The sequence below is a fragment of the Aquarana catesbeiana genome, linkage group LG08, assembly GCF_042186555.1.
Source record: "Aquarana catesbeiana isolate 2022-GZ linkage group LG08, ASM4218655v1, whole genome shotgun sequence".
Classification (NCBI taxonomy): Eukaryota; Metazoa; Chordata; class Amphibia; order Anura; family Ranidae; genus Aquarana; species Aquarana catesbeiana.
The window spans coordinates 298,180,150-298,192,463 of record NC_133331.1 but is presented as its reverse complement, the minus strand read 5'-3'; the positions used below and the strand labels follow the sequence as shown (position 1 = coordinate 298,192,463).

Sequence of the window (12,314 nt, the reverse complement as noted above, 5' to 3'; positions counted from 1 at the left end):
TAGTCTGTCTAAGCACTATGCGTTATGTCATGGCAAAAGTCTTAAGGGCACTTTGTTTATGGCCATTGATAGGTTCAACTTACATTTGAGAGGAAGTCACACCAGGAGAGAAACTTCCAAGATGGAAACCTGGAGGATTTTCTCTTTAAAGACTTACAGACCTCATGGTTTGAACATTGAATGGGACGTCAACGCTTTTATCAACAATAGCTGAATGCCTAGGTCATTTATTTATTTTTCATATATTCTGTTTTTTATTGTTCTAGTTTCATGATTCATTATTATGAATTGTTATAATATCTGTTTTCAACCACAAGATGGCAGCATCATCCCACCCCTTTATTAGGTCCTTGATTGGATCTTTTTTTGGTGAATGATTGATTTTAATCAATACCTTTTTCTAGGTGTTTTTTAGTATTTTTCACGCTGGGCGGTTTATTTTTGTTTAGCCCAGTTTCAGAAACCGAGATAGTGAGGTTTGTGTTATCTCCACTTCTGGTCTCCATTAATATGGTGGCCGTTGTTTAGATGTCCTAGCTGTATTGTTTGAATCCGGCTATGACATCATTTCCGCTTCTGGCGGTCGAAACTAAGGCTTTGAAAGCAATGAAGAGTAGGCGTTTCTAGCCTGCCTCCTTCCTATATATAGAGGAAGTGACAATTGCCAGCCACGCCCCTGACAACGTTCATTATAGGACGAAACGTGTAGGGTGGTACCTGGGATCTGACGTCACAATGCTATACGCGCTGACCGCGGCCATCTTGTGGGTTGGAATCATATGCTTGTTTCTACTTCATGATATGCTCGTTTTTAACATTTGAAATGTGAGTATTTTGGAGTTCTTTTTTGGAATAAATACACATTGGCTTGATATACTGCAGAATGAATCTTATTTTAATGCATGAACCTGTGGATTCATCACCCGTGAGGGTTGTACAAGATCTAGTTGCTTGTTACCTTAGTGGAGACTTGACCACCTTCTGAATATACCATGCCTGTTTGACCACCTATAATCTAGTAGTCTACTATTTGCGGTAAGAGGCCCGGTGTGTTGATGTTCGGTGGAGGACATTTTTATTCACTCTAGTCTGTCCGATTTACACCCTGGGTGACTCCAGAAAAGATATATGGACTTTTGTGCCAGTAGTCAGTGGACATTTATGAATATAATTTAATTTTAGTGCTTCATATACCCATTTTATTCTGTGCATTACTTGAGATTAATCCAGTGGAGAGGAGAACCACATCCAAAAAAGAAGGAAGGAAAACTCCAAAGGCCACAGGAAAAGGGGGACTTTGAATGTGCCAATCAAATGAGGAAATGACAAAAAAAGAACAAGAATATAAAAAACAGGAGTTTATTATATCACATTAAAACCAAGTGCCATCTAATTAAAACCATTAAGTAAGAGACAGGTGATATATTTAGGCAGACGATATGCGATGGTACAAGTGTGTAAAATCAACGTGTTTCGCTCTGTTAGCTTCTTCAGGACTTACGCTTGAAGATGGCAATCATCTAGTACATGCTCCCCGCAAATCCACACAGTCAAATATAAGGTTTCCAAAATATTTAAAAGCAGTGGAGTATATTGGAGGTGTATATCAGGGTGTGCTTCTTCCCCACATGTCCACCAACATTCATATACAAGACATTTCCCACACTCAAGGCACAGGACAGGAACGTGACTCCTTCTTTGTGTGCACTCTCTGATGTGAGGTAAGAGCGGACTTCACTGTAAAACATTTCCCGCACTCAGGACAGGAATACGGCTTTTCCCCCGTGTGCGATTTCTGATGTTTGTAAAGACCTGACTTCTGTGAAAAACATTTCCTGCACTCAGGACAGGAAAATGGCTTTTCCCCCGTGTGAGATCTCTGATGTACCACAAGTTCTGTTTTGTGTCTAAAAAATTTACAGCACTCGGGACATGAATACGACTTCTCACCTGTGTGAGATCTCTGATGTCTGTTAATATGGGGCTTCCGTGAAAAACATTTACCGCATTCAGGACAGGAAAATGGCTTCTCACCTGTGTGCAATCTTATATGTGCGTTAAGATGGGAGTTCCGTGAAAAACATTTCCCACACTCAGAACAGGAATACGGCTTCTCCCCTGTGTGAGACCTCTGATGTGAAACAAGTTCTGATTTTTTTACAAAACATTTCCCGCACTCAGTACAGAAATGTGGCTTTTCTCTTGTATGCAATCTTTGATGTGTGTAAAGATAGGACGTCCTTGAAAAACATTTCCCACACTCAGAACAGGAATAGGGCTTCTCCCCCGTGTGAGACATCTGATGTGCAACAAGTTCTGTTTTTTGCACAAAACATTTCCCGCACTCAGTACAAAAATACGGCTTCTCACCTGTGTGTGATATCTGATGTCTGTTAAGATGGTACTTATCTGAAAAACATTTCCCGCACTCAGAACAGGAAAACGGCTTCTCTCCCATGTGCATTTTCTGGTGTCTAGAAAATTTGGACTTATCTGAAAAACATTTCCCACACTCAGGGCAGGAATACAGCTTCTCTCCTGTGTGCAATCTTATATGTGTGTTAAGATGGGACTTATTTGAAAAACATTTCCCGCACTCAGGACAGGAATACGGCTTCTCTCCTGTGTGAGTTCTTTTATGCACATTAAGTTTGGATTTCAAACCAAAACACTTCCCGCACTCAGGACAGGGAAACCTCTTATCTGTTAGAAGGACGGCACCATCCCTCACAGTCTGAGGTTCCTCAGGATAAGAGGAATACGATGGTCCGGCACCATCCCTCACAGTCTGAGGTTCCTCAGGATAAGAGGAATACGATGGTCCGGCACCGTCCCGCACAGTCTGAGGTTCCTCAGGATAAGAGGAATACGATGGTCCATCTACACTGTGTGGTGCCGGATGGACATTTGAGGTAGTCGGGATTTCTCCTGGACTATACTGTGTGATGTCCTCATCTTCTACTTTACAGTCTGGAGACAAAGTGAGACAATCCTCTGAGGTTTTCCTCATCTCCCGTCCATCTACTAAAATAGAAATACAAAGATTATTACTAGACATGAGCAGATTGGTTCCCCTAAACCAGGACTCCGCCCACATCAGGCACCTTTGTCTCTGAGGATCTTACAATTCCCCCCTCAAGGTAACTAGTAAATGGGTCCTCTGATCTCCTACCAGTTCATTTCTTTATTCATGGACCTTAGTCAGAGAGTGAGGAAACAACGAGAACTGTCTTTTATAGGAGTGACAGTGATGAGGGGATTATAGGACGAGTGTCCCCTCCCCCTCTATCACTCATTGCCATCTTCCCAACACAAGAAGTCCTGCACTTCCTTATTTAGTCCATGATTTAGTCATGAATAACAGCGGGGCTGAGCCCCACCAGAGGTCAGAGAGTGAGGATGGGGGGAGAACAACCAAGATGAAGACTGGACTGATCCTGAAGACCACCATCATTGGGTTATTGACTCCTCCCTCATTATCACTTTCTGTTTAAGGTTCCAAAGTTGGAGGATGTTATCACATTATTATCAACATGTAAAAGTCTGTGCTCCAATCAAATCATAAGATATAAAATGTCCAGCTGGTAGGAAATGGGTGTAACAAAAGAGAATACATATTATGTGTATATATAGCAGTGGGTGGAGGGGAGAGAGCAGAAGTCAGGAGTATGTAATGTACAACATAGAGTATATAGTGTAAGGGTCAGGACTCATAATATTGGTGTTCAGTAATCAGTGGAAGCTGAAATGTTTACTGGAGACAAGTTGCAGAGGTCCCACACCGCTGCCTCCCATCTCCTGAGACTGCACTCAGTGACTTGGGTCTGAGACTATACAGACATATCCCTCCACCCGGCACAGCCAGCAAATAACTGAGCAAGTAACCCCGGGAGAATTGTCCTGTCAGAGGTCTTGCTGGACCCAAGCATGGGGCAGAAGACCCAAAGCACAAGTGTCTAGGTCGAGTGACACCTATGGTGAAAATGAACATTTGGCTGCCAGCTGAACCCCAGAATCTCCATAAATCCAGTCTAGATACATAAATTGAGTCTGCAGCACAGAGAAGGAAAGTGACCAGGGTATTACAGGCTGATATCACCCAGTACCCGCCCTACTCTGGACCAATCAGTGAGCAGTATGGGTGGAGGAATAGATTTAGTGTTAAACCGGAGCTCCACCCAAACAGGGAGGCTCTGCTTGCTCGCACCCTCTCCCCTTCCACTGCCACACTTTTATGGGGGGGAGTGTGTTCCTTGTTTCGACAGGTACCGGCTCCCACTTCCAGGTAAGATCTCCAATCCTCCTTCCCCCTCTGACTTCTGGGACACACACGGGTCCCAGAAGATGGCGGACCATTCAGAAAGCACAGCACAACTCGTGCAAGCACAGTAGGAAACCAGCTGCGAAGCCTGAAGGCTTCACTGCTGGTTTCCCTTACTTGCAATGCTGGCGCCTGCACCCGAGAGCCGATAGACGAATTGGCTCCAGGTGCCGACATCGCGGGATCCCTGGACAGGTAAGTGTCCTTATATTAAGAGTCAGCAGCTACAGTATTTTTAATTTTTTTTTCCAGACTGGAGCTCCTCTTTTATGGCTTACCTGTGCTGTGCTGAGAAAACGGTGGAGCCATTCAGAAAGCACAGCGCGACTCGTGCAAGCACAGTAGAAAACCAGCTGCGAAGCCTGAAGGCTTTACTGCTGGTTTCCCTTACTTTCAATGCCGGCGCCTGCACCCGAGAGCCGATAGACGAATCGGCTCCGGGTGCCGACATCGCGGGATCCCTGGACAGGTAAGTGTCCTTACATTAAAAGTCAGCAGCTTCAGTATTTGTAGCTGCTGACTTTTAATTTTTTTTTCCAGACTGGAGCTCCTCTTTTATGACCCACCTGTGCTGATCTCTGTAGGAGTGTCCTCCTCTATAAATGTCCCCGTTATTCCATCCTCCTCCATAGACTGCTGATCATCCCTCACATACCTCTTTTCTTCTTCTGATTTAACCTCAAATTCTATATCAATTGGATCTCCACTCTAAACCAAGAAAATGAGAGAAAATATCATCTGTAAACTAGAGGATTTATTATTGTGACATCACATAAGAAATCCACACATCATCTCCATGAGTCTGTGTTTTATCATCTTCGTACTACTAACCTTATAACAGTGGGGGATGGTGTGATCTTCCTGTGTGGAATCCCGGGAATACAGAGGACGGGGACATCTCTCTGGTGGGTTTCTGTAGCTGGATGACTCCACCATGGTGTCCTGGTACAGATCTATGTGTTCTTTTAGAGACTCTGACTCCTCCATCACCCCATCCTCATCATCCTCCTCTTTTATCTCTTCTTTAACCTCAACTTTAGGATCTCTCAGGTTTCCACTCTGAATATATAATAAAAATGACATCAATGGTAACAATGCAGATAATGTACAGATCCTAATGATACTATCAGTGATTGTTCTCCATCTACCTGATGATGGTGAGGGATGGTGTGATCTTCCTGTGTGGAATCCCGGGAATACAGAGGACGGGGACATCTCTCTGGTAGGTTCCTGGTATTAGGTGGCTCCATCATATCCTTGTGTCCGTCTGAAAAGTCCTCCATCACTCCATACTCCTCATCCTCCTCTTTATACTCTTCTTTTACAACAATATTATTCTTGGCGTTTTCATTCTGAAAGATATAATAAAACATTAATTGTAATAAACATGCTTGTGTATAAATCATAACTACCAATAATTATCAATCATCTACCTGATGATGGTGGGGGATGGTGTGACCTTCCTGTGTGGAATCCGGGGAATACAGAGGACGGGGACATCTCTCTGGTGGGTTTCTGGAGCTGGATGACTCCACCATGGTGTCCTGGTACAGATCTTGGTGTCCTTTTAGAAACTCTGACTCCTCCATCGTCCCATCCTCCTCTTTTATTTCTTCTTTAATAACAATTTTAAACTCACTTGGGTTTCCACTCTGAATATATAATAAAAATGACATCAATGGTAACAATGCAGATAATGTACAGATCCTAATGATACTATCAGTGATTGTTCCTCATCTACCTGATGATGGTGAGGGATGGTGTGACCTTCCTGTGTGGAATCCCGGGAATACAGAGGACGGGGACATCTCTCTGGTGGGTTCCCATTACTGGATCCATCTGTAGGAAACACACACACTGACTGAATACATTGTTTCTATGTGTTTATCAGATGATGGGGGATCTAGGTGGACCCTCCGTACTGCTCTCTCCTTTACAATAAAGTCTCCTCTTACCCGGTGATGTGAGGGGCGGCTGATTGTCCATCATGATGTCCTTCCGAGCACCGCTCACCTCTCCTGTCAGCAGCTCGATGATCTCTCTGGTGACTTCTAGAATCTTCTGTTTATTTCTCTATTCTATCAGGGAGGGAGGTGGAGGCAATGTGATGGTCATATGATCTCCAGACTTCACAGGAGGAAAACTCTAGATTTGAACACAAATAGTAAAATCAAATGACATTCCCAGAATCCTCCTCACCTCACTGGTCAGATCTCCATTTTACCTGAAGTGGGAGGGAGGTGGAGGTCAGTGTGATGTCATAGGATTCTCTGACTCTGATTGGAGGGACATTGAAAGGAGGAGCTGTGGGGGCGCTCTGTGAGGTTTCTGTACAGAAAATAATTTCTCCCGGGTGCGTCCCTCATCTCCTAAACTGAAAGATGAACTTTATCTTTGGGCTTTGCCAGGACACATCATATTCCTGTGATCTCCGTGTACTCCGGAGACTTTACTGATCACATTATAGGATGAATATCTGAGACTGGGATCATTATGGGAAAAAAATCTGGACATTTACTACAAATTAGATTTTTTCCCTATTTCTTTTTATTTAAATCTAATACAATAAAGACATACATATTACAATTCCCCCTAAATACCCCCCCCCCCACTACTAATAAAAGTAGTATAATCCATTTGTCAGGAGTATGTTGCGCTCCTGTTCCTCGTTCCAGCATCCTGGTTTTGATTGTCACACATTTTTTTTGTCTGTCTGTCCACCCCATGCCCTCTGGCAGCAGCTGCAATCCACACAATTTAGTTTCTATCCCTCTTCTTCCTCAAACCAGCCTCCCCTTCTCTTGCGCCCTTTGGATCACCTGCTCTGTCTGTAACAAACTCACTTCTGTCAATGACCTCTTTATCACTAACTACCGTATTTATCAGCGTATAACACGCACTTTTTTCCCCGCTAATTGTGAGCTATCGGCGCCGACATTCACATAGCGAGTATTTTTAAATATGGCGCCGCGGAGTTCGGAGGGACTCGGCGGTGCTGAACGAGCGCCGCCGAAATCACAGTGAGCCGAGATACACATAGTCGAGTGTATTCGGCTCTTTCCGGCGCCGCTCACAGTCACGCCCAGTCCCGCCATTGGACCTGTGTAATGTCCATCATAGGGCGGGACTGGGCGGGACTGTGAGCGGCGCCGGAAAGAGCCGAATACACTCGACTATGTGTATCTCGGCGGCGTTCGTTCAGTTCCGCCGGCGCCGAGTCCCTCCGAACTCCGCGGCGCCATATTTAAAACTACTAGCATGTGTATGTCAGCGGCGGCGGCAGGCACGGACACTGGGGACAAGGCTGCACTGGGAACAAGGCTGCACTGGGGAAAAGGCTGCACTGGGGAAAAGGCTGCACTGACAAGACTGCACTGGGGCAAAGCTGCACTGGGGACAAGGCTGCACTGGGGACAAGGCTGCACTGGGGCAAAGCTGCACTGGGGCAAAGCTGCACTGACAAGGCTGCACTGACACTGAAAAGGCTGCAATGACACTAACAAGGCTGCAGATGAACACTGATGAGGCTGCATTGATGGGCATTTTAATGTAAGTTTCTTTTCCTTAAACTTCCCTCCTAAACGTTTTTTTCCTTAAAATTCTCTCCTAAACTTGGGGTGCGTGTTATACGTCAGCGCGTGTTATACGCCGATAAATACGGTACTTGCTATTACTGAAACCTGGCTTCATGAATCCGACACTGCTTCTCCTGCTTCCCTCTCCCATGATGGCCTTCTCTGAACTCACTCCCCCAGACGCAGTGGACAGAAGGGAGGTTGAGCGGGAATCCTTCTAGCCCCACATAGCATCTTTTAGGTAATTCACCCACCCCCCTCTCTGTCACTCTACTAATTTGAGGCACATTGTATTCATCTATTTTCTCCACTTTATTTAGGAAGTACTGTGCAATTGGCCTCCTGGACCAGTAACAACATTTCTTGATGACTTCTCTGCCTGGCTACCCTACTTTCTCTCTTCTGAAATTCCCACAATCATTCACGGTGACTTTAACATTCCTGTTAATACTAATACTCCTGCTACTTCTAAACTTCTCAGTCGAACCTCCTCTTTTGACCAGAAGCAATGGATACACAATGGATACACGCTTCTACTCACTCTGATGGCAACACCCTCCTATCTATGAACTCCATGCAAACTCTCAAAAAATCCTCTCCTTCTCTCTGATCACCACCTTATTAGTTTCACTCTCTCCCTGTCTTCCACCTCCTCTCCCTCCAACTGCCTAACAGATACTCGTAGAAACCTTCACCACCTCAACCCTTCTCTTCTCTATTCTGCTCTGACCACCTCTATGACAAAATCTCACCCCTGTCCTGCCCCAACCTAACCACTTCTGTCTACAATAGATCCCTGTCTTCCACCCTGAACACACTGGCCCCTCTTACTACACACAGAATCAGAACCCGACCCCTACAACCTTGGTAAACAGATGACACCAGGAGTCTCAAAAACCATAGCTGCACTCTTGAGTGCCTGTGGTGTAGGACTAAGTCTTAGAAAGACTTCAACCAATATAAATCTGCCCTCCAAAAATAAAATTCCTGTCTCCTCATTGCAAAGCAGACCTATTTTTTCACTCTCATTAACAACTTATCATCCCATCCCCATCAACTCTTCTCTACCTTCAACTCTACTTCGTCCTCCACTGCCTCCATTCATTAATTCATCCACTGCCCAGAAGATCGCCAATCACTTCAAAAATAAAATTGATACAACTCATGATGAGACCTCCACCATATAGATATTGCCCCAACTTATCACTCCATGTCCACAGGTACAATCAACACTTCCTTTATTCAACCCTGCTACTATAGATGAGGTTGCCAAATTCATTTCTAATGCCCACCCAACCCCCTGCCCCCTGGACCCAGTTCCCTCTCAAATACTGGTTCTCATACTACCTATCCCACCACATCTTCAGCATCACAAGTTTACTTCCTTCTCTCCTCTTCATTTCTCCGTTGGGGTCCCCCCAGGTTCTGTTCTTGGACCTTTCTTATTCTCGATCTACATCTCCCTGGCTTATAGCCTCCATGGCTTCCAATACCATTTCTATGCTGATAATCTATGTCTCTGACCCTCTACTCCCTCCATGAGTCTCCTCACACAGCACAAATTAACGAACAGACATATAAGCCTGGATGTCACACCACTTCCTCAAAATCATTCTATCCAAAACCGAGCTCATAATATTTCCTTCCCCACGTGCCCCTTCCCCTGACTTCTCTGTCAAGATCGATGGCACAACCATCAACATGTCCCCACATGTCATGGTCCTAGGTGTAATCCTGGACCCTGAACTCTCCTTTCAGCTCCACACCCAATCACTGTCCACCTCAACCTCCATAATATCTCCAAAATACACTCCTTCCTAATCAATGACACCACAAAGCTCCTAATCCACTCCCTGGTCACCTGGACTACTACAATTCCTTCCTCACGGGATTGCCTGTATATAGGCTATCCCCCATTCATGAATGCTGCGGCCAGACCCTTACACTTTACCAACTGTTCAATGTCTGCTACTCCTCTCCAACAATCCCTCTGCTGGCTTCCACTACCCCAACAAATTCAATACAAAATACTAACAACAACTTACCCATTTCATCTCCTCCCAGGCTCATCTCCAGGACTTCTCCCGAGCCTCTCCCATCCTTTGGAACTCCATATCCCAGTTTGTCTGTCTTCTACTCTGTCCACTTTTAGGCTATCAATGAAAACCCTTCTCCTATGAGAAGCCTATCCAGCCCCCACCTAACAGCTGGACTTTTATTTTCTCCATCAGCCCATCCCCCACAGATATTGTCTTGTTTCCTTTGACCCTCCCTCTTAGATTGTAAGCTCTAAGGATCAGGGCCCTCTGATTCCTCCTGTATTATATTGTATTGTAAATGTACTGTCTGCCCTCATGTTGTGCAAACAATTATCGCGATATAAATCCTGTATAATAATATTATATGTGTGTATCATCATCTGCTGGAGATAAAAGACGTCACAGTGACTATGGAGGAAGAGGACGGAACATGACGGGGGGGGTTATTGGGTGTAAATAGAAAATAAGATCTTATTACCTCCTCTGCTGCCAGTTCCAGCAACGTCACCTCTACCTCCTATGACAAGGAAGTTCCTGTCTGTTCTGACATCACTTCCTGTCTGTTCTGACACCACTTCCTGTCTGTATCTGACATCACTTCCTGTCTGTTCTGAAATCACTTCCTGTCTGTAGCTGACATCACTTCCTGTCTTCCATAGAGTCTTCGTGTCCAGGTAGAAGTGCGATCGCCATCTTGTGGAGCTCAGAGGAACTGCAGCCCCGATAAACGTCTTGTAGTGTGAACACGGCCTTGTGCTGTGTGTGTATGTACTGTATATCCTTATAGATGTGTAGTGCTCCCCCCGCAGGAGCCACTGATGATAACTGGTTCTTTCCCAAACAGTATGGAGGCCCCCCAGTAACAGTCCATTCACTCCGACTCCAATAAACAGTCTAGGAGTCTTTTTGTAAAGTATTGCTTGTAGAATCTGTAAAAGGAGAGAGATTGGGGCAGAGGCATAATAGGGGGTCACAATTGTGACCTGGCCCCATGCTTCAAGGGACCTGTGCAGCTCCCCTGTCATATTTGTCTACACTTGGATAGGAGGGGGCGGCATACAAAGTAGTCGATCGCCTCCATCTCCTTCCTGCCACCATTCAGCAGGGGGCTGCAGGAGGGAGATGGAGGCGATCGGTTCCTCCTATCCAGCCTGGTGCTAGGTGTTTATGGGAGTCGTGATCCACAATGTGACAAAAGACAAGCAGTCATCAATCAGCTTTCCAGCCCCGCCACCCAACTCCAGCTCCTGTTTCTTGCCTGCAGGCTTCTCCTGATAAAGTAAGAGAATTGCTTCTCTCCCCGAGGACGCTCCTGCCTGGCAGCCTACAAATGCCACAGAGTATTCCTGAGTCTGGAGGAACAGACAGTGCCCAGCACCTGAGCGAGTATAGTGTGGGACTACATGTCCTCCCGTCACACTGTCCCCTCCTATCACACTGGCTCCTCCCCGTCACACTGCCCAGGTACCCTTCTTAGATGTGTTGGCTGTATTTTTTTATTCATTTTTTAGACTTTCTTTTATTTTCATCTGGTGATCCATCGGGTAAGTGTTATTTTTTCAGCAGAAAAAGCTCTCCAGCAGATGCAGCAAACAGGAGATAGGACAAACCATCTCCCTCTGACAGGTGTGCTTACAATGATCAGCTTTTATTTACAGTATTTATGTAAAACCTTCATCCCAAAAGGAAACATCTGTTAGTTTAACTGATTATATAGTGTGAGGTGGAGTTTGGATTCACTATCACACTGCACCCATCACACTAGCTCCTCCCCATCACACTAGCCCTGCATTACACACTCCTGTCCCCTGCATTCTGCACATTACACACTCCTGTCCCCTGCATTCTGTACATTACACACTCCTGTCCCCTGCATTCTGTACATTACACACTCCTGTCCTCTACATTCTGTACATTACACACTCCTGTCCCCTGCATTCTGTACATTACACACTCCTGTCCCCTGCATTCTGTGCATTACACACTCCTGTCCTCTACATTCTGTACATTACACACTCCTGTCCACTGCATTCTGTACATTACACACTCCTGTCCCTTGTATTCTGTACATTACACACTCCCGTCCCCCGTATTCTGTACATTACACACTCCCGTCCCCCGTATTCTGTACATTACACACTCCTGTCACCTGCATTCTGTGCATTACACACTCCTGTCCTCTACATTCTGTACATTACACACTCCTGTCCCCTGCATTCTGTACATTACACACTCCTGTCCCCTGCATTCTGTACATTACACATTCCTGTCCCCTGTATTCTGTACATTACACACTCCTGTCCCTTGTATTCTGTACATTACACACTCCCGTCCCCCGTATTCTGTACATTACACACTCCTGTCCTCTACATTCTGTAC

The 12,314-nt window shown here is 45.3% G+C and overlaps 1 protein-coding gene across 1 annotated transcript; it reads right to left on the bottom strand.

Moving 5' to 3' along the window:
• Positions 1-1,338: 1,338 nt before the first annotated feature.
• LOC141104857 (uncharacterized) lies at positions 1,339-3,280 on the bottom strand. The gene has a single exon (XM_073594641.1). It carries the CDS (start codon positions 3,095-3,097, stop codon positions 1,667-1,669), a length of 1,431 nt encoding a protein of 476 aa, XP_073450742.1. The 5' UTR covers positions 3,098-3,280; the 3' UTR covers positions 1,339-1,666.
• Between the last annotated feature and the right edge of the window lie 9,034 nt (positions 3,281-12,314).

Excerpts from the sequence above, each read along its gene's own strand:
- LOC141104857 (XM_073594641.1), bottom strand. The coding sequence starts at position 3,097 with ATGTGGGCGGAGTCCTGGTTTAGGGGAACCAATCTGCTCATGTCTAGT.